Here is a 22545-nt window from a genome sequence, read left to right as displayed (position 1 = left end):
TATAAATTATCATTTCACTGGGAAGTGAACAAATTTGTCAATCATTTAGAGGAAATCTCAAAGGATAAGGATCTCCATATGCCAACCACAAGACAGTTTTATTTCCCTTGTTTACCAGACATAACAAAAAATTACCCCACCAATAACTTATAACAAAAACGACCACAAATATATAACTCGTGATACACGATTTTTGCTGATAAGATTCTAGAGTTAAATATTTCGAGCCTTAAAGTCCGTGCTACTGAGAAATCAGCTGTCACTTTCTTTGTTTTATAAACTTTAGCCTACGTCTCGCAAAAAAAAAAAAAAGGGAAGAAAAAAACGTAATTCCCTGGGGCTATTCGAGCTGACAGCTCCACTTTACCTCTCGCCGGCAGCTAATTTAGACAGTTTTCCGATCTTAAGAGGGCTTAAAGATTTTCAAACGTTAATTTAGTTTGTTTAATCTTTAGCTTCCGCTTTATCTCGATTGAGGAAATCTTTCGTGAGTTTAGCCATGTCCCTGAGGTGTCCTGGCGTTTTATAGGCTCGCATTCGCGTCCAAAGTAACAAAGCGTAGCTTGAGTTTATTTTTGCGCCGTAAATTGCAATTCATAGTTAGGAAGACGATAATTTAATTTGACCTTCCAGACTATACTAGCACGCTTCTTTCCCTGACAACTTTGATGTCTCGGCTTAACTGCAGAATACCCCACCACTTTGGTCCACCTCAACATGTGTCGGGAGGCTGTGAAGATCGAGGCATGAAACAACAAAATGTTATTCTTATTCATTGAAGTGTAAATGAGTGGCAAGGTATTCTGCAGCTCAGCCGATGTCTCCCATCTTGGTTTTTCTTAAACAAATTTAAGATAAAAATACTCGCGGTTTTTGCTTGTTAGAGCTCGAGGTGGTGTTTCAAGGAAAATCGATTGAGTGGAAATGCTTCTCCTTTTCACGTTCTCTTTTTTAAATCTTATTTAGTGTTTTCTACGCGGCAAACTAGCCGAGGTATGCGGGACTAAAGGAATAGAAAATAATGAATAAATCAGTTTTGGAGGGAAGTTTACATTTTCAATCAAAAATGTTTCTTTCTACGCATAATTGCTACCTAAAAAAAGTATAATTCTTGTTCAGAAGACAACACTTATGTTTATTTCTTTACAGCTATCTTAGCTTCTTGTTCGCGTTATGGCCTAGTCAACCACTGTGCTGCTGAAGAATATTCTCAGACAGCAATGTTTCTCACCTTTTTGTCGGGTGATTTTTAATCAGCACGCAGTTTTAGCAGACAAATATCCTGTTCACCTTATTCTGTCTGCGACCGTCATTTGCAGTGATCTCACCCTAAGTCAATTATACTCCCTTGTTAACCTACTTAGGACGTATTAAATTTGCTGTGTAAGAATTTAGTCCAGATACCGGCCCCTGACCCTCCCCCGTCACACCCCGAATTTGATACACCCTTCTAGAAGACCTGATCAAAATAACATTGGTGCTCAGTATATACCAACAATGTGTCTTATGGCAGCATGAACTTGAGGGGAACAAAATTAATATCAACAGCCACAGTTGCATCCGCAAGGAAATTATTTTTAGAGTATTTTTAGAAACTCTGGATGCTCAGGCGCTCATGGCCATGACAATGGTTTTCTATGTTATGGTTAAACTTGAAATTCTTAAGTCTGGAATATAGAGACTGAATTTTGCAAAACAAAGCAAATTCTCTGATCAAAAGTTGCGAACTGATTTACCATTTCAGTGTTTCGTATTGTGTATTTTCTAATTTTTTTTTTCTTCTTCATGTTGTATGTCAACAAAGAAGAGTAACCTTAATAAGTAATCAGTTCTCGTTTGCAAATTTACTGCCCAGAGAAGAAGAGTTTCAGTAGAAAAGCTGCACAGGTTTCTTCATTCTTATTTTATTCGAACTATGAAAGCATCAACTGAAGCTGAGCCAAAGCTTTAAAATGGAAATGGTGAATCGAGAAGACAATCATACAGAAAATGCTCGCTGAACAAAGATATGAGACGAACCTAAACTGGATGTTAAATTTCTCCCTTTATGTTTTGTTTTTTTGTCCTAGAAAACCTCTTGGCTTAACAAAAAGTAAAATTATCATTGTAGGCACATGGCGGATTTGAACCACCGACCTCTGGTTTACTAGACCAGCGCTCTAACCAACTGAGCTAATGCGCCTCACACGCCACTTTTGAGGAAATTAATGTATTTAAATTTTAAGCAAGTTTTTGATTGGGTAAAAGTTGTCATGGCAACACGACGTTTTAACAACGAGCCATGGTCGTGGGTACGTAAGTAGATGGAGTGCGTGTAGACAATTGTATAAATATTGTCACGGATCAGTTAAAATGTCAAACTGCGTCTTTGAACAATAGACCACCGCACTCACTTGGCCTAAGGGTTTATCACTCACAGGGGGCGATCCGACATCCCAGTTCGCATTATTTACTCTTTCAGTATGATGAATGGCTTAATTTATACACCTTTATCTCGTACTCGACATAAAGAATAATTTATTTTGCTTAGCAGTTCGCGGGAGACAGATGAGAACGATTAGCATGTTTTTCTCGTCTCCGGCGCTTCGAAGATCGATGAGACATTTTCCTTTCAGACTCCGCTTGCCAATCACGAGTGAACACAATAACTTGGTGTCGACAGTTAAAGCGAAATAAATGCTGCGACACACCGGCTGTGAATAGTGTTTGGCCAAAATAGTTTAAGATTACTATTTTCGTTTTTCAAGTCACAAAAATTTGCATTTCAAACGTTCCTAATTCAGAATCTTCAAAAACGCACCGACGTCAAAATCGATCGAGGTTTCTTATTTCTTTCTCTGCCCTCGCGACACAGCGAAATTCTTTGTGATATGATCTTAAAATATGAGCAATTTCCGACCCTAATCCCCCGGTTGGAGGACTTTTTCGCTAAGTTTTACTGTTTTGGATAACTGTGAACAGCTGCGTTGAAGAGTTGAAAATTACAAGGTTTTCCGGACGCAGTTGGACGCGAAATAATTCGCTGGATATGTTGAAAAGGCTTGATTTAAAAAAAGTGATTTGTGAAATCTCTCATAAAAACAGTACTCTCTGAACATTTTGCGAGGCAGATTTTGAAAAATCCGATATTAGTTCCGCCATGGAGGCCTCTCGTGTTGTATTTTGACTGCGGCAGCCAAACCGGAATCGCCTTATTGCGTTCGACTCGAAATTGACGAACGTCGAAAACGCACGCGCGCAAATTGGTCACGCTTGATCAATTTTCGCGGCTTCGTTTCCCACGTGGGCGTGCATTTGTCGGCTCGCAAACAGACTGTTCCCACCTACTAGGCATTTGGTTGGCTCGGAAGTGGCTTGTGGCTGCGTGAATTTGCGTTCGATCAACGACAAGCCTGTCTGACACTCGCTACCGATATCGCTTGGAAGTCGCTCGCAGCTTCAGGCAGAGTCAACTTTTCGTCGTTGCGCCTTGGAATTGGCGGCGTCCTTCGAAGCTTTGATCGAAATTTGAGAGTTTACCTGTTAAATGTTATTGATGTCACGGATTGTTGGTCGTGAATTTTTTTTTCACGACGCTCCGCGACTTGTCTAGTGATTAGCTATGGAAAGCAAAGTTGAACGGCCAACAACACCGGGAACGAGAAGCGAAGCTGGCGAGAAACGATCAGGCGATTTTGATGATGTTGTTCCTAGAAAGAAGCGGCGAAGATGCGGTGCTTGTGAGCCTTGTTTGAGAAAAGTAAATTGCGGGGACTGCAGCAATTGTGTCAATAGAAAAACTGGTCATCAGATATGCAAGTTCCGTAAATGTATTGAACTGAGAAAGGTGCGAATATTTGAACGAACGTTAACGATTTGGAACAGGGATTGATGTAACTCACGCATTTATTCCCTGCGTTGTGCTAACGAAGTTTTCGCTTGAAAATACTCAAGGGTGTGATTTCATTTTGGTTTTGCAGAAAACGACAAGCAACGTTGGCAAACGCGAAGGGGCTCAGCTGCGAACGGCTTTGAACGAGGACGACGTAGGTGACAAATCGCGTCTCGTGAGCTGCGAAGTCGTCGAACCCGATAAGGTAAAGAAGTATGATCTCGACTCAGAAGTAAGCATCCGCTCATATTTTTCGAGTTTAAACAAAATTTTTCATTCCTGACCACAGGGATATTTCTTTAATTTCTGCCGGGTATTATTAGCAAAGTAATTTTGATGCGCGCGTCTTTGGCTAATATTCACTCCTTATTGTTGTGGTTTGCGTTTTCTCTCAAAGCGAGCTGTCGGTGAAGGTGGCGAGAGACAGATTATCAACGATTCCGTTCAAGGCGAGTGTAAACCGCAAAAACCGGAGTCGCCAGGGGCAATTCATGCGCAAGAAGGCACTGAAGTTGCTCAGCTGCAAAACACAGAAATCAGCGCTACCGACGTACTCCCTAAAGACCCTCACGAGAATAAAACAGCAAGCGGTGATGTCCACTCCAGTCGTTCAACCGAGCCGGGCGCTGAAAAGCCTTTGACGAACTGCAAGGTAGCGGTTTCCCGCAGTGAAAGCGATTTTGAACCCCCTCCGTGCAACTGCCCAGGTATTTACATATTCTTTTCTGCATGTATTCATATTCAAATGTACGATCCAGCCGGCTTGAATAATCTAACCGCTAACTGCCGACTCGAACGCGATCTAATTTGCTTGATCTCTTTTTTTTTTTTACATGCCGCGCGTATTTCATTTTTGTTTCGGCCTTTGTAGATAGCGTGATATGTGCAGACTGGCTTTGTTTGACGGTTTAAATAAACCTAATTGGGGATTAAGCCGGGTTGCTTGGAATAAAATTTATTAAAGTGTATCCGCGCGGTTAGGTCTCAGCGTTTTGTTGACATTAGTGCTAAATTACAGCGGAAACTTTTAAGCTCGAGCCACGTTGAAATAAATTAGTAGCGCACACGAAAAAATTACGGTAAACGTTAAAGAGGTTTTCTTATCAAAATTTTCATCAGCATCTCGTTACGATAGCGATCAACGTTTGTTTATATGTGTCTCAGTTGGCCGTCAAAACAGCAGTTGTTCCATCTGCGCTAAGCGTACTTTGTCCATTCAGCGGCGAGATTTCGTGTTAATGCCTAATCTGCCTAAACGACACGCTCCCCTGAGCTCTTGCGAAAGTTTTAATTCACGTTATCGGCCTAAATCATTAAATCATCAAAGACGCAACGTGAACTGAACTACCGCAGGAATAAATATGTAAATGAAACAAAGCGAAATCGCGTCTGCGATTGGTAATGGTTTCTAAAGTGCAGCATCAAGAAGTTGAAAGTTGTCGGTTTCTCTGACCAGCTATTGTTAGTTTCTAAATGATAGATGAGTGCTTCTCTCGACAAGTCTGGCAGCAGATATCGCGCCTCGGCGCATTTTTGATTTACGAAAACAATAGGAATTAACAGGTCCACGCTGAAAGATGTCTGATTGGGTAATTGTAAAAAATAAAGAAAAGAAGAAAAAAAAAAAAGCCAAAATCACGATATTTAAAATGCACGGAATTTAACTCGCAGTTGAGCTGGATATTGTTTTGAAGTTTTGGTGGGGGTTGCGGAAAAAGTCTTGAAAATTAACACCGGAAGCTCCGTTTGTACCATTCGGTCTTTCCGTTGTAAAGATTTCGCTCTAAGCTTCTAATTTTCCTTGTTTCTTCAAAAGATTTTTTTAACTCTTAGATGTCATTTATCAAGCTCTTTTCATCGCTACGAGATTTTTCTTAAGGAGGATTGCTGTCTAATCGTGGTTTAAGATTGCAGAAAGAAAACATCCGAACATCACTTCTAAAAATCTTTTTGTTTGCGAAGGAGCTCAGCAGAAATTTAAATCGTTAATCGTTGCTTTCTGCAGTTAAAAAGCATAAATTCTCTTTGCATTCAGTCGGCAATCATTAAGCACTGTTGGAGCCTATATTACTTTGCTGTATAAACAAATCAGCCTTTAGACAAACAGGGTTTCAGCTGATTCTACAAAAACAACGATAAATCTCCTTGCACAGTAAGAGATCCGTGCATTGTGGTGCAAGTTTGAAACCTGCTGTTTTTGATAAACACGTTGATGGATTTTTGTAGCGTAATTAATGAATCTGTGCAAATGAAGGCAAGAATATAATTTTTTATTTTGGGAAGTTTTCCAGTAATTCTAAGGTAGAGGTAGGTTAGGGTCTGTCTGTCTGTCTGTCCTAATTTTTGCGGTGTTAAGCCTTGAAAATTCAGCTTTATCATGGGTGGAATTAGACTAATGAAGTTGTGTGAATAGAAAACCACTGGACATTAGTGGTTTTGATAACAAAATGGGCAGGTTTTATAGCGATGTTTACTATGTCCATATCCCCAACTCCCATGAGTGACCGAGATGGAATTTCTCCTTAAGATATCAATATAATATCAAACGGATAAGTGATGAGAATAAAGAAAGCTATCAATCAAGGGATTCTTTGTTGATCCAATACCAAATTCTCAGAACTAACATCTAAAGTTTAGTATGGCAGACATTATGGAGAATTACTGATGAAATATTTGGGGTGAAAGGATAAATGAGGTCAAATTCAGAGATTGGGAAACTTGGAAAGTTTTTTTTTCTGGGAGATTTTCTTTTATGTGGAGGTGTTGAATTTTATAAGATGTTTGTTAGAGTTGATCTGAAGGATCTTCAAGTACAGTTATCATAGACATGCTCTGGGCCTATTCTCTGTTCCTGTTGAGAGAATGTGGCAGTTTTTCTTATTCCCAACATGAATGCTGCAATTAATAATGCATTGTTTGTGCATAGACTTTCAGCTCGGCAATAAATTATCTTTCTTAGTTGCAGGATATTTAACTTTATAGTAGAGCAGCAAGTGCAATGCTACTTTCTCTACCCCTCTAAACTCCTTGCTTTAGGCCTGTCACTTCCTTTTTACCCTTTCCTTTGCTCACTTATGTGCCCCACCCCCATATCAGCTACCCCTGGTGTCTTCTATGCCTCTCAATCCCCATTGCTTCTCTCCTTGGCAGTATGTTCTTTCTTTTCGCGTATCGAAATTCCCTCCTCTTTTATCCCAGATTAGCGATGCTTCATTGTCCCAAATTTGAATTTTAACATCTTGCTGTATGTATGCATATAGGACATATACTGGCTTAATGGTTGGTTACCCTCGGCTGGGATAATCATGTTGTATCTTGAAGCAAAACACTTTATTCTCACAGTACATCCCTCCCTGCCCTGGAGTGTAAATGACTACCAGTTAAATATCTAGGAAACCTGATTACATGATGTAGTTAACCCAGGAATGAATTTGGACGCGATCTTTGCAGTAATGAACACTACTTAAGCAGTAGTAAAAATAAAGCCTGAAAGAAATTCAGGCCTGTACGGAGTTTGAACCCATGACCTCTGTGATACCGGTCCATTGCTCTACCAACTGAGCTAACAAGCCAACTGGGGGGCTGGTCATTATGTTAGTTCGTAATAAACCCGTGAAATGAAAGAGTTACTCAGGGTTGGACAAAGTATTCCATTCAGAGGGAGAATCAATACCCTTAGTTGTGTCATACTATTTAAAAAAATAAAGATATATAATCAACATTACTATGCCATTTTTGTAACAAATCGCTCTTTTATATTGTTGTAGTTTCAGGAAAAGATGACAGTCCTTATTACACCTACCTGGGAGCTGCACCGAATGTGAATGTTTTGCGGAATCTCTTGGAGGAAAGGTACAACAGAGAAATATTGTCTGTCTCTTTTTACAATAACTCTGATTTTACGAAATGTGGCGGGAGACCTTTGTTCATAAACTCAAATTCTTCTCTCTTTGTTAACGAACTTTATTGTATCCAAGAAGTCACAATATTAAGCTGTTATTTTGAATTTCATTTTGCAGGTTTGGCGTCAAAGGATCTGCTCTGAGAATTGAATTGGTGAGTTAAAACTGAATTTTTTACGATATATTTTCAAATAGAGAGAACAGGACCAGTGTGCACATGTAGCGATGTTTTATTAATTTTCAAATGAAATTACTTCCTCTGTCAACGGTGTATACCAAATAAAAGAAGGATCAATATCAGTATCTGAGCAACGGCCCCCTACTCCTCCCCTAACCCAACATTCACCCTAACTTGTTATCAATTGATTGTTGTTGGGTTAGGGGAGGGGTAGGTGGGCAGTTGCCCAGATACTGGTATTGATCCTAAAAGAGTGTGGTATGGGTGAAATAGTTAAAAAACAACAACAAGACGAGCATACATGTAGGACGCAGTGCCCAGATGGTGAGAGCGCTGGACCACAGATAGCGACTCGTAGACTCAAGCCCCCGTAGGCTCCTGCACCCGGGAGTATAAATGTCTAGTGGTATTGGGAAACCTACCATGTACTCTTTCGTGGGGCAGAGGGAAAGGTTCAAACTGTCGGTCGCTGTGCACCACTAAAAGTGAGATGAGCTCAGGCGGTTTCATGCAACAAGACTCGGTGGGGCTTACGCATAGATGTAACTTGCAAAGAGTAGCACCAGTGCTGGAAAACAGGCCTCGCGGTTTCCCCAAAAGCGTTATCATTCAGAAATATCCGCTTATGTTTGGAAACGGGTATGTTTTGAGGAGTTTTTGCGACTTTCGTTTACCCGTGAATGAGTTAGACGATCAGCGCTAATGGATATTTAGTTAAACGGTCAGTAGAGTTGTTAAGTTCATAGACGGATAACTTCTCCATGTCTAAGTATTCTCTAGTGCGGTAAGATGGAAAAACACATAAGGAAACCAGAATAAACAAGGACAGCTGAGGATGGAGGAGATTAAAGCAGATTAAAAAATAACGAACTTGAGTCAAATTTAATGTTGTGAAAAGATGACCTTCAAACTATAGGAGTCATTCACTGGCTAACCCTTTAACTTACAAGATCTCAATGGTAATTCTCTTTACTGTCTGACTTACAATTCTTATGATGTCAATTTGGAGAGTTTGGTATTGGATCAAGTAATAATCCCCTAATTGATATTTTTCTCTATTCTCGTCACTTCTGTGCATGATATTGTATTGATATTGTAAGGAGAAATTCTCTCCTGGTCACGCATGGGAGTTATAGGTAGAATAAAAAGCACAAAACAAGCAGAATTAAAACAAGAATGAATCAGGATGGCAAGAATAAACACGATGAAAACAGACCTGGAAATGATCAGGAACTCAATTTGAAGGAGACCTAAAAATATCAGTTCAGTAAGATTGCAAACACATAAGAGGAACAAGGATGGCCAAAGATGAAGAAGGCTGGAGAGAAATGATGAACTTAACTAAAATTTTGTGATCCGCGAAAGTTACCTTCATCTTAAAGGAGCGTACAAAATATTAGTTGGATAAGTTAAGAAACAAAGAGGGGGCTGTAATATTAATATTAATATTAATATTAATTATTAATTATTATTATTATTATTATTAATATTATTATTATTAATACCAAGAAGGAAGCTGGATTGCTGAGGATGGAGAAGATTTACACGGATTGTAGAACGTGATTGAGTTCTTTTTGAAAACTCGACGTTTTCAGTGTTCTGTAGTAGTGAAATACTTGCGACCATCTTTAGTGGACGGAAAGTGTTCTGTCTCTTTCATATCGTGGTCGTTTGGGCTAGGTGGATTCATTAATTACGGCCCACTGGAGTTTTTGATCCTCACAAAATGAAGCGACTAGAAGCATAGCTATTCATTTTGGACAGAATTATGTGCAGTTTACCATAAGGCCTTGCTTCAGGGTTAACTTTCAGTTCACCTGTAGAGAGTCCCTCTTAGAGTGAAGTATCTTTCCAAAGAACACAGTACAGTGACCCATCCACGTCTCCAATTGGAACTTCCTAGATTTGAAGACCAATGCCCTAACCACTAGACAACCTCGTCTCGCACTCCATAATAAGTAAATGTATCTTATTAGACGTTTTCTTGTGTAGTATCGCTGAGTACTTTTCTGAGTTATGCCAAACAACGAGTAAAAATACTCAGCGATACTATACACTAAAACGTCTTATAAGTTATTTATTATCCAACTGGTTCTTTTCTGCTTAAGTCTTTCTGTTTATTTCTCATAAGGCAAGAAAAGTAAAGCGGATAGAGAAGCGTAGCGCGTGCAGCCAGCTGGTTAAATAGTTTTTTTTTACAGTACAAAATACTCAAGAGTCCAAATAACCGTACAATATCGCAGGATATTTGCACTCTATTCACGCGTTATTTGTACTCTACTTTGTGCAGTTGGATAATGATTTGTAGCTTAAGTGAACGTGCACATGTACGGGGGATAATTTTGAACGTGAGTGCATGTTTAGGGGGACGTTCACACGCGAGTATCCACGCTTCCACTCTTTGTAGATTTTGTAAAGCAAACAATAAAGTCGTGTGATAGGCTGTCTGTTAATCCTAGACAGTCTGGCGTGATAATTTTTTTCATCACGTAAGCTCTCCCACACGGTTTTTTGTTGACCGATCAAGTCTTTAGTGGCGTCAGTTTTGCGTTATCACTTTAATCTTAAAGAGAGGAAACGTCAAAATCGAGTCAACTTTCCGGTAACGTTTGAAGCATTGAGGGTTTTCAGTTAATCCCAGGCTTACATCAAGTGGGATGAATATTCATTAATCCTTGGTATCTGTTACCTTTTTGCTTTAGATTGGTTACACAGGGAAAGAGGGAAAAAATCATCTTGGTTGTCCCATAGCGAGATGGGTAAGTTTTTCAGTTGTACTATGTCTTGTAGAAAATTTATTGTACCCACGTTCTATTGTAGCAGAAGAAGAGTATAATCACGGACGACGTGCCTCATTTGAGATAAACATTCCTAACATATCTATCATGTTTGTAGCTGGGGTGTTGTAAGGAATTTGTCCATCGGATCAGCTTAGAAATTAAGCGTTTTAGCACCGTTGTTGGAGAAAACTTCTTGATGATGGTAATGGTAGAAGAGAAGCAAAATACAAAGCGAATAAGTGGGCGCCGTTTTAATCACTAAGACGTTCTCAGTAAATCCTAAAAGACAGAGTGTCGCTTCTAATTGCTAGTAAAACGTCTTATCTGGTCCTTAAATGTCTCTGATGAAATCCATCGAGGAGGCAAAAGAAAAGAAGTGTTTACTTTTGGAAAACAAAGATTTTGCATCTATTTGTTTTGTAATATAGTTCAATAAGTTCGTTCTCAAAAACGTCTTCGTACTTTGAGCGGCTCTTTGACTTCCCTAACACGAGAAATTCAATGCACAAAGATCCTTCGGCAAGCGCCGATTAATATTCTAATGTAAACTTTATGCTATCGGCAAAAATTAAATTTATTGTTCCAAATACTATATTCTGTGTAACACCAGTCACGAAAACCCGATGAACCATCACCGTTTATGAGTATTCTTCATGCAATGCAAGACCATAGTACCTCTAAGAAAGGTTGCACCTTCTCACAAATAGTTACAAACGTACCAAGAACAAAACTGAAAAAGAAAAGAAGGTCTGAGGAACTTGAAATGTGAAAACGACCTACAATGAGCAAAATCGCTCACCAAGCACCCAAATAGTTTTTTTTAGATTGGATGTCGGAAGCCAAAATGATGGCAACGGCCAGTCAGAAAAAGGTGATTATTAAGAGTAGCCAATGAGGACTCAAATAAAATCCATGCTCACGGGGTCCCATACCCACACGGTTCCATGCTCACATGGTCCCAAGCAACGATTGATTTAAATTTTTTTTATCTGATTGGTGGAGAAGGTGGTGCGAATTTTCTGGACCAATCACAGCGCGTTGTAAAGAAAACTATGTTAAAAATTTCTCTTCTTAAAACTGCAGAAAAAAAAAAGACGGTGGCGCTTTAGCAGGAGTGAGTTGGGTTTGAGATCTAGCGTGCTATCGTACGTGACTTATTCGTTTTTTGTCACTCGTCTGTCTGCAAGTAGGGTTTTTTAATGTATCATTTTCTTGCATGGCATAGGTTATTCGTCGTTCCAGTGACGAGGAGAAGATTTTGGTCATCGCGCGGAAGCGTACTGATCACGTGTGCGACTCGACATTGACTGTAGTGAACATTGTATTATGGGAAGGTATTGCCCAGGAGCGCGCGGATTATCTATATAAGTCACTTAGCACCATGCTGCCTCAACATGGCGTCCCCACGGCAAGAAGATGTGGAATCAATGAGACGTAAGATGAAATATTCTTCTGTCTCTTTTCCGGGTCTCTTGTGTCCTCCTAAAGGCTCCTTCTTCTACTCTACGTGTCTGTTTATGTATCTGTCTCTCTCCCCGCCTGTGTTTATGTCTGGCTGACATTTAGCTGTTTATTGGTGTCGTTTTGTGTGTTTTCTGACGGTAGCCGTCTGTCCTTCTGTCTTTTTTTGTCTATTTATGTGTTAGGTGGTGCGTCTGTGCCTTACTTATACTCGCACGTTTATCTGTTTGTCTCTCTATGTGTCTCTCTACCTGTCTGTTCGTTCACAGACCTTCGCACGTCCATCTGTCTATGTATCTTGTGTGTCTGTCTATTCGTGTACAAATACTCGCACCTAAATATTACCAGTACCTTAAAAAAAAACTTGATACTGTGTCCTTTTTGTTGGTATAAAGTGTTTTTTTCCCTATGGTTAATGATAAGACGAACCTCACCCCTCACAAACTACCTTTCGGATTATGCTCTTGCAGTAAATCATGTGCCTGTCAGGGGTTGAACGAGGAGACTTGTGGTGCGTCTTTTTCTTTCGGCTGCTCTTGGAGCATGTACTTCAATGGTTGCAAGTTCACTCGCAGTAAAACGCCGAGGAAATTTAAATTACTTGATTCTTCTAAGGTGAGTTATGAATTTATTTGTGACACAACTACTGACAAATACACAGAACTACGGGCAACACACTGAAGTATTTACTCCCTTTTCCCTGGGAGGACGCACAAATAAACGACGTAATAGAAATGTTCATTAAATTCCATAGCATAATTTTTTTATTTCCACAAACTACACGATAAGCAGTACCACATGAAAGAGCTGTTCAGTAGCTTCATATGGTCACACTTTAAGGTTTCATTCACAGACTTTAAAAGGTTATCCGCCTTTTCTTATCAGCAGCTTTTATTTGAATCGACACGCACTAGGGTTTCAGACACAGTCTGAAAAGTTTAACCCTTTATCTCCCTTTGGATCAACTAATTAACCCCAAATTGATCTCATTCTTTCTTCTCATCACTTATCTGGTTGATATTGTATAGATATTGTAAAGAGAAATTCTGTCTCGGTCACTCATGGGAGTTTAAGGGTTGAGCCACCTTTTTCAGTCCAGTAGCCTTTAGTAGAAAGGTCACACTCTGAGATCTTATCCACAAGTTGGAATCGCCCTGCAGAGCGTGATAAACAGAAACCACATGAAAGAACTGCCGCGCAGCTTTAATTAGAATGGTTTAGAAATTAGATCTTCATCCAAACAACCTTTATTAAAGAGGTAAGATTTTAAATTACCTGTGTTGTGCGTCCGTGGGGAGTTTCTGAGTTGGTGGAGTAAATTTGCCACCGGAAAGAGATCCTGAAACCAGAAAAAGGTAAAAGCGGACCAGTTTAAGGATGATGTTGATTGATGTTGAGTGTTGCAACAATTAAGCGCTACTTTTTTTTTCTATGTTCAAACAGGAAGAGGAATTAGATACCATGATGCAGACATTAGTGACAGATCTGTCCACCGTATACGAGAAATACGCACCTCAAGCTTTCCAAAACCAGGTAATCCTTCTCTCCTTCGACGAATGTATGATTTCTTCTCACAGAATCAATACATTGTCATTCAAGGGTTGGCGAGAATGTTTAAATGATCAACTGATGGATTGAGCGTTCTGATTTTAGGTAAAAGAAGAAAGAGAGGGGCTGGAATGCCGTATTGGAAACAATGAGAGACGGCCCTTTTCTGGTGTCACGTGTTGCGTGGATTTCTGTGCACATAGCCACAAGGACTCCAGAAATATGGACGGTGGAGCAACCTTGGTAACTAATCCTGTTTAATTAGTGTGTGTTCATGAAAAGTACATTTGAAAGAGATGAGGATGACATAGGATAAAGCAGATTGCAGACGACGAAACGATAGAATTTTATTTAAGGTAGTTCTTCTTATTCGTTGTTGCTTTTTTTATTTATTGCTACAGGTGTGCTCGCTTCTGAAGCCAGAAGCAATTTTGTCAGACGAAGAACAACTTCATGTTTTGCCGTTGTACCGCTTGCTGGACAAGGATGGTGCGCCTGTGCGACCCAATTACGTCATGCCTGCCCATTTCCTTGAACCTCCTGTGGGTGTCTCCCCAGGCTACTCCACGGTAACAGGACAAGAGAATTCCCCAAAGGCTAGCAAAGCAGTGAGTAACCACGATCCACAGCCCAAAGAAGGACGTAAAGAAGTCTTTCAGGATCTGAACAACAACAACAAAAGCGGTAATGGACCATATGTACCCTTCGATGGGCATAGCATTCCTCACGGACATGCGCAGTCGATGCATGGCTTTCCAAACTCGGTGATTCACCACCATGCCTCTTCTAATCAGATGATGAACAACTGTTTTAACGGACACTATCCCCACCCCCACGGGTCGCCAATGTTTCAATTTCACCCGCATCTTGGTAACAATTATGTTCTTAACCATTGCCGGGCGCCCGAGGTGCACTGGGTAGACGAGAACCGTATTCCATATTTGTATCGAAATCCGGGACACTTGAATCACTTTCACAACTCGAGTAACAACTTCGACAATTATGGTAACTACGACACAAAGGTTCCTTTTATGGGTGGGACCTGGAATTGTCGAATGCCTTTCGGTAAGTCGTTTCCAATGAACAATGCACCGTCAAATAGAGGTGTCGAGTATGCCAAACCAAAGACTGTCATTCATCACTACAATGGTGAGGCCACAAGGGGGCCTTCTCAGATCAAGTGGGTTGATGACAAAGAAGTACCACTCATGAGAGCCTCGAGTAGTGTACCCCTGGATGAAAATGCCAACATAAAAGAAGTAGAAAATCGCAAAGGCAGTGGAAAAGATGTTGGAAGCTCGGGACAGGCACGGAAACCATTCCTGATTGAGGAGAATATGGGAGGAGTGGCTATCGCTCTTACTCATGGATCACTTCTAATCGAGGTAGCCAAGAAAGAACTTCATGCAACTACGCCTCTCAGGAACCCCCAAAGACAGAATCCCACTCGGATTAGCTTGGTGTTTTATCAGCACAAACACATGAACCTCACTCTGCACGGCTTGGGCGAGTGGGAGCAGAAAGTGGCTCGAAAGAAGTTGGAGGGAGAGGTAGCCAGCATGGAGGTGGATGGAACTGAGAAGGACGCATCTGTAGACCTTAAAGAAGAAGAAAGAGAGTTGGGCTATCTGGACATGCTTGCGGAAACAGCTCTGTCTAGAGCGGACATAGATCCTGGTGTCACAAACAAGCGTAATTCTAGTGCGGGCCATTCTTTAGAGCTAGCGTCGGTGAATACCAGTGTTCTTGCACAAAATGGCGCGGACAGTCCGCCAGAAGGTGTAATAAGAGGTCCAAACGACTTAAATGGTTCGAAGTTTCCTCAACGATTAGAAGCAGATGTCCACGGTGCGAAAGATACCGCGAAAGAAATTCTATCTAACTTGTCTTCCACCAAACCAGAGCAACATAGTCAACTGCGCAACGGAATTGAGTTTGCTCCCGAACGGCCTCGTCAGGGACAGATGGGGATAAATTCCATTAATATCCCACAGAGTAATAAGCACCAGAACAAGGAAGTCTCTTCCGACCCGCGGCAGCAAATCTGGGGATCTATGCATCACGTTCATCAAAACAACGAAGGGTCCAAAGGTTCGTCATTTCCTTCTAATGTGTCTTCACACATTACAAGTAGAGTAGAACCAAATAAAGTTCCACCTGTTCAAAACGTCGACATGAACCACCGAGAGCCATCGCAGAGCGAAGGACTCAAAATATTCTCCTCTTCCAATGGAGTAATTCCTGAGAGAATTGTTAATTCTGACAACAGAGGATTAGGTGTTGTGACAGAACCATCCTCGGCCAAACGGCCAGAGGAACGCCTTAACACCGGTACTAACTTCAGTGTCTCGAGGCTGTTAGGGGATGACAATAACAACAGAGGAGAGAAATCCACCACGGGTTCGTCGTCATCCTATAGAATAAGCAGCATTCTCGGGGACGAGAAACCAATCTCCAATGCACAGGATGAAAGAGAAGCAGACACGGCTCGTCAAGTCCCTTCGCATGTTCGGTCATCTGAGAAGGATCGTGATGTCCCTGAGAGGCACCATTCTGTCTCAGAGCCTACGTTTCAGTCACCCAATGTCCCTATGTCGCCAAGGTTCCCATTTTTGCCTCCATTTGCTCACTCTGCAGGGATCAGAGAGAAACTTTCCGCTGGGCCGGAAAGATCCTACCTTGACCTCTCAATGGCGGCCAACCGTCTATTCAACTACAGTCCTTACAAGTTCGGTGTTCCTTTTCCAACATATCCAAGTTTTTTCATGCCTCCCTTTCATCCACTTCTAACTTCTGGAAATGGCCTTTCATCCAACCTTGCTTTAGTCAATTCGCAGAACTATATGTCTTCTTTTATGGACTCCACTAAACGGATCGGAGATATGAATGGCATGTCTCTAGACCCTGCATCACTGACCACCATTTCCACCGCAACGAGGACTGGGGTTAGTTATCCAATAGACACACTAATCACTGTGGCACCCTACACACAGACGTGTGTCACAGGGCACTACCAAAATTGGCTCTGATCACAACTTTGCCATAGGAAACCTTTTGAACCTCTTCTGAGTTTGCGTAATGGTAACAGAAAGGCCAATCTGGGATAACATTGTTTCTCAATTAGTAAAACGTAATACCAAGAAAATCTAGTGTAATTGTAAGTCGTACCTACAACTTGAAATTTCAACATTTTCTCTTCAATAGGCTGTGTAAATAGACGACCTGATTAAGTTTTATCACCAACTAGATGAGAGATATCACAGAAATCCACAAATCCCCAAGGTCTTCTGAAATCTGAGTCAAATTTAGGTCTCCAAATGTGACTCACTAGTAGCGAAGAATTAGCGTTTATTTCCCGATGTAGTCGCTTCCGAGGCAGATCACGACGTTTTGACTGACTGCATGCTACTAGTCTTCTTCAGGCGATGAGGTCGACTCGATACGCATCCTTTCGTGATTCAGTCTTTTCAGCTGTGATTGGTTAGTTTTTTTATCACTCGGCTGTGATTGGCTAGTTGTTTTATCAGAAGGTAACGTGTATTCTTTCCTCCACCGCCGTGATCGTGATCCATTCCTAAAGTGACTGCATTGTGAGAAAAATAACTTTTTTTCCAATATTTTGATATGATTCAAATTTGTTTCCACTTTTCGTAAGCAAAAGCAAGATATTAGGGGGTGAGAATTGAGAATAAAGAGAATACGACTTGGAACATAAAAGAACTGCTGTAAGGAGCAAGGGCTCAACGAATGTTGGAAATGACTGTGATTTATCTGTGACGATATTGGGTCCTACACTGGAACCATTGTGTTGCAAATTGATTTTTTTTTCTGCTCTGAGAACAAGTGACGGAAAATACAAAGAGTGTCATGCTACTCGAGTAAAGAGTTATTCTCTCTAAAGCGCATTTCGTTTCTTGTAGATGGCTCTATGAGACTGAGTTATTTGTCGGTGTTTTAGTTGATCCCATTTTGCTTTGTTTGGATATTTAATTGCAATAATCTCATTTCATGAACGAGTAAAAGTTTTGCAAACGTTGTACAGTTAAACTTCTATCGGGACAGGTAACTTATAAGGTAATATTCAAAGCGTAATTTTTTTCATCCATGATTTTAAATTCATCATGGATTGCAACGGCAGCCTTGCACCAAGGTATAATTCATTTTAGGAGCTTTAGAATGTCCAAGGGGAGTTTTATCCCATAATAGTATTTTTTTTTTTAGTGTGGCAGAGTAGTCGAAGTAAGGAAACATTCTTTATATCTTCGTGTACCTTGTTGCAGTAAAAATAAATCTCTAATGGATTAATGATGTAACTATATTTATCTGTAAATGCAAGGAGTAGATTTTGATGTTGCAGACAGCAAGCGTTATGTCACGCGGTGCTTGTTTTAATCTTACTGAGTCACGGGTTGGCTTGTTGTGTTAAGGGCTATATTGGCTGTCATGCATGTCACGTTAAGGTAAATTTCACAGTAAAAGCAGCGGCTTGCCGAAAAGCTTATAATTAATATTAGTTTTCGAGACTTTTAGCGGTTATTTTTAACCAATAGATTAAAAATCATGAGGAAATTCATTTTATTCGGATAATATCAGTGCTTCATGACAAAGCGGTGTTTATTTGATTTTAACATGAATCAGCTTTAGTGGTAGAACTGATAGGAATAAAATCAATATCATGGGGTACATATATATCATGTAAGTAAGAGTGAACGGATACAAATACAACCTTCTTTCTATTATTAATGTGGCTGGATTTTTTTTCTAATGTAATGAGTCAGATTGTAACTAAACTTCTCCGCATCAATCTTGACATGTTAACAGTGGTATATGTATATATGTATATGTATATGTTTCAACCGAGGCTTTCATATAAGCTTCTTTATCCCAGATTCGCTCTAACGAAGGACTAACGGTCGAGACGTTAGCTTTGGGAATTCAGTTGATAAAACCTGGTTAATTTGTCATGCCGCCTTCCGTAGCATGATTAGATAAGGGCTCAGTTGAATGAAGGGTAGTTAAATCATCATTTGGCCCTTAAGTTTAGTGCTACCTGATATAATATGGGTGTAACAAATACTTTTAGCACCGATGTGCGACAGAAATGGTATCAATGAACATGCCTACATACTTCTCAACGAAGTTCAGGGTCACCTTAACTCTTTGGTAATTTAAGGTTGCTCTGAACTGGAAGTTAACCTCACCAAAAGTCCTCAAGACAACTTTACAAAAATTCAAACAGATAATGAATTATCACCTTAAATTTGAACAGGATCAAATAAATAGCGTACTTGTATAATTGCATTCCTTGTAACATTACTTACTCTCCCCTCCTTGTAACATTACTTACTCTTCCCTTCCCCTCCCTCCCAGCCACAATGTGATTTTCTAGCAGCATTGATACCTTCAAAGACAACATTCGTATGGGAGGGGATGGGGGGAGTGAGGTTGTGTTTTCATCTTTTCACACCTAGCTACAACAGATGAAAGAAACAGTGTCCGAATACTTTTAAAAAGGTTTCAAATTATGTCACGCATACAAAAACTTATTTCATGAATGAAATTCACTAATTGCTAAATATCAAGAGGAAAAAAGGGATTAGATGATGTCTCATAATCTCTGGTAAATATTTATCCCCCTAATGCTTTTGGTTTCTTAAATCTCCCGTACGCCTCCTGCGTTGGAACACAGTTTCCTTAGAAGTTGTCTTTAAGTCATAAGCCAGCCCGACAAGAGCGAAACAATCTATAAAAAATTTAGACAAGTTGATATAAGTACCCAGTTCAGATGTAGCATAGTCTTGAGGAAAACAGTGATGAAAGTTGTGGTAGCCTTCACCGAGTGTACCAAGATTAGCGACAAGGTTCTGTGAAGGGCTTATGATTTCGTCGTAAGGTCGTGATCCCCATATATGGGCAAAGCTGTTCACGCTCCACGTGACATTGAGTAAATAAGCGTAACGAAACGCAAAACAAACGAAAAACGAGTTCCATAACGCTTCATTCCAGAAGTACCATGGAACCAGAGTTGGAAGGATGATGTTGAAGATTATCGTGAGGGGCTTGTAGTGCCTGGGGTTAAAAAAAAAGAAACGACTAAATTTGAGCGCACTTACTGAATTTTTTCGTAAAATACATTTATTCTTTAAATGCTAATTTGTACGCTTACTATTGTTATTACTCTTATTTTGATTCCGTTTATACATGTACCCATCCACTTTTTCATTCATCAGTTCATTCATTCATTTGTTCATTCAGGTCGTGTATTCGCTTATCTGTATATTCACGACATCATGATTCCAAGCGTAAAATTTAAGTGTATTAGTCCAGTATCAAAGAACTATATCAATGAATAAATGTGTTCATAAATGACTCAATATATTTGACAATACACTTGTTCCACCATGTTCCAAGGAGGACAGGAGGTCGTTTATTGTTACGAGGGTGGAGAGGGGCGGGCAAATGTCGAACAGGGTGTGTGTAGAAAGCATTGCAGCGGAAAGAGTTATACAATACTTCACTGCAAGGATTTTGTAAAATGTTTTGGACATAAGCTGATGTTCGATAACATCTTGAAATTATTTTCTGACAATTGCAGGGCCTGTGTCCATCGGGATATCTCTGTTGTAGTCGTTATTTCTTAATGACCTGAAGACAAAGAGTGGTTTTCACTAACCTTCTCTGAAACATTACGATATTATCAGCGTACAGATCACTCATATCGATCTGTTTTCCCTTCGTTCTGACATCAGGATGTTTTCTGACCATCAGCCATCCGACGTGCGAGAAAAAGAAACCTCTTTTGGCATTGTGAGGGTCGGCGTCGGTTTCAGAGTACTTGTGGTGGACACGATGGTCTCTTACCCATTCAAAAATGTCATTTTGAGCGCTCATGCAATTCATCAACATCAGGAATAATCTAAGAGACCAAGTTGCCTTAAATGAGCGGTGTGACCACAATCGATGTGCTCCAATTGTAATTCCTGTTCCTCCTAAAATGAAACAGACCCCCATCCAAACCCATGTCCATGGTTTTGTCCTGGGGAGGATATAAAGACCGTATAATGCCATTCCATGCAAGGCAGTTATCAGGTAGACATTAAGCCAGACTATCTGAAGCGGCGGACGTTCTGTATTTCTTCCATTGGTGCTCGTCTTTGTTAGGTATGTGTTTTCTGCCTCGGCTGTTGTAGAATTTTTAGGTGCCATTCTCTCTCTCTGTTTTTTTCTCTGCAAACTCGAAGCTCGGTGAAATGAACGCGCGAAACAGACTGAATATTTTTTGAGTCTATGAGTTTATCACTCGCCCACGTAAATAAAAACTAAGCAAGATATGCTTTTCAAATATGTACGCTTCAAAAAACAACCCAATTAGAAATAAACAATTTTAAGTGGTGCGGATTAAATCCTTCGTTACGCTTGGGAATTATTGACAGGAGACAGGAAATTCTGATGATAAATTACGATTTCATGAGTTCTGAATATTTTCAACCTGTCAACAATTATTTAGGAGTAAAACACATGTAACTTACCGGGTTAGAAAATCGACTATTAGAATAATATTAAATAATATGAAGCGGTTGCGTTTCAATTAATTATCCACGAATTGTGCATATTACTAACTGTGCATATTATACGCTTGATTGATATGATCAATTACGTGTGAATCTTGAGTAAAAACACCCATGAAACTTGTTAAAAGTCAATTTAAATTTATCGCGTATTCAACATAAGATGTGTTTAGAGGTTAAGTCCTTCAAAAGGTAGGACTGCAATACGTGCTTGGGCTGATTTTGTGTGCATCAAACTCTTGCGTGTATTGGTGACCAATTTTCAAATGATAATTGCAAGCAGGCTCAAGATTGCATCATATTTTCCCAAATGACTGACTTACATGAAGAAATGAGCCTCAAAATAAGAAAACAACTGAATCTATTCCTCGCGAAAATGACTAAGTATTCCACAATAATTCATTATTATCCTGAGAGGGCGCTGTGATTATGTACCTCCTCAGCAAAGTGTGACCAAACGCGATTTTCTCCTAACAGCATCGATTCGTTTTCAAACAGAAAGATAATGAGATTGAAGAGAAATAGCAACACGGGAATATTATATAATTCAACCTAACTTTTCAAGTTTAAAATCACAGGAAACGTGTGGTAATCAACGGGAAGAGCTTATTGCGGTCCTTCAACCCATAAGATTACCTGGCCGCTGATTTTTCCTCAGCTCAATCGACGATAGCTTAGAGCGTACTTTAAACAATGGCTAATCTTTGTTTGAATAACTGGCCCTGTAATCTTCATTTTTCTGTGACAATTCAGCTTTTGATGGTTTATAGTTCTACCATCGGCAGTCTTACGTTGCATTACTGATGTTATAAACTGCAGTCTTATAAATTACAATTTATTAATAAGTGTGAGCAATCCTAGGGAAGAGCAGTAAGGAGTTTATGGCTGAGTATATGGATAAGAGCGGGGTGGGATGGGAAATATTGGTCGTAGACCCCTAGACGAAATCTAAAATTGAAGATCACCGAGATCAGGGGCGTAGCCAGGATTTTTCAAAAGGGGGGGGGGGGTCACACTGTGTACTCACCAGTTTTAATTTTGCCACCTGAATATTGTAGGTTGTTTGCTTAAAATAGGCTTACAAAGGTGGGGTTACTGGCACCCTAGAACCCCCTCCCGCTACGCCCTGGAAGATTCACCCTCTCTAGCTAATTTATGAAACGAAATCTGAAACTAAACCTATCGAAAAGGCGTTTTTTATTTAAACTGCAATATCATGTAACTTATTGGCGCTATC

General features: G+C 40.1%; 2 protein-coding genes and 1 non-coding gene across 3 annotated transcripts; 1 reads left to right on the top strand and 2 right to left on the bottom strand.

Moving 5' to 3' along the window:
* Positions 1-2108: 2108 nt before the first annotated feature.
* Positions 2109-2182, bottom strand: Trnat-agu (transfer RNA threonine (anticodon AGU)). The gene has a single exon. It is a non-coding gene; the product is annotated as a tRNA-Thr (tRNA).
* Positions 2183-2759: 577 nt separating this feature from the next.
* On the top strand, positions 2760-18478 carry LOC113671110 (methylcytosine dioxygenase tet3). The gene is made up of 11 exons (XM_027187329.2): positions 2760-3826; positions 3960-4076; positions 4269-4578; positions 7639-7723; positions 7891-7927; positions 10654-10710; positions 11957-12165; positions 12663-12807; positions 13636-13725; positions 13846-13983; positions 14142-18478. Exons 1-11 carry the CDS (start codon positions 3602-3604, stop codon positions 16767-16769), a joined length of 4041 nt encoding a protein of 1346 aa, XP_027043130.2. The 5' UTR covers positions 2760-3601; the 3' UTR covers positions 16770-18478.
* LOC113671111 (stearoyl-CoA desaturase) lies at positions 18314-21075 on the bottom strand. Its single transcript, XM_027187330.2, has 2 exons — positions 20414-21075; positions 18314-19809 (listed from the first exon to the last, which is right to left on the bottom strand). The coding sequence occupies exons 1-2, from the start codon at positions 20944-20946 to the stop codon at positions 19377-19379; spliced, it is 966 nt and encodes a 321-aa protein (XP_027043131.2). The 5' UTR covers positions 20947-21075; the 3' UTR covers positions 18314-19376.
* Between the last annotated feature and the right edge of the window lie 1470 nt (positions 21076-22545).

Source organism: Pocillopora damicornis, chromosome 1 (assembly GCF_964200805.1).
Source record: "Pocillopora damicornis chromosome 1, jaPocDami1.2, whole genome shotgun sequence".
Classification (NCBI taxonomy): Eukaryota; Metazoa; Cnidaria; class Anthozoa; order Scleractinia; family Pocilloporidae; genus Pocillopora; species Pocillopora damicornis.
Note: the sequence above shows the minus strand (reverse complement) of the source record. Positions and strands in the feature narration are given on the sequence as shown.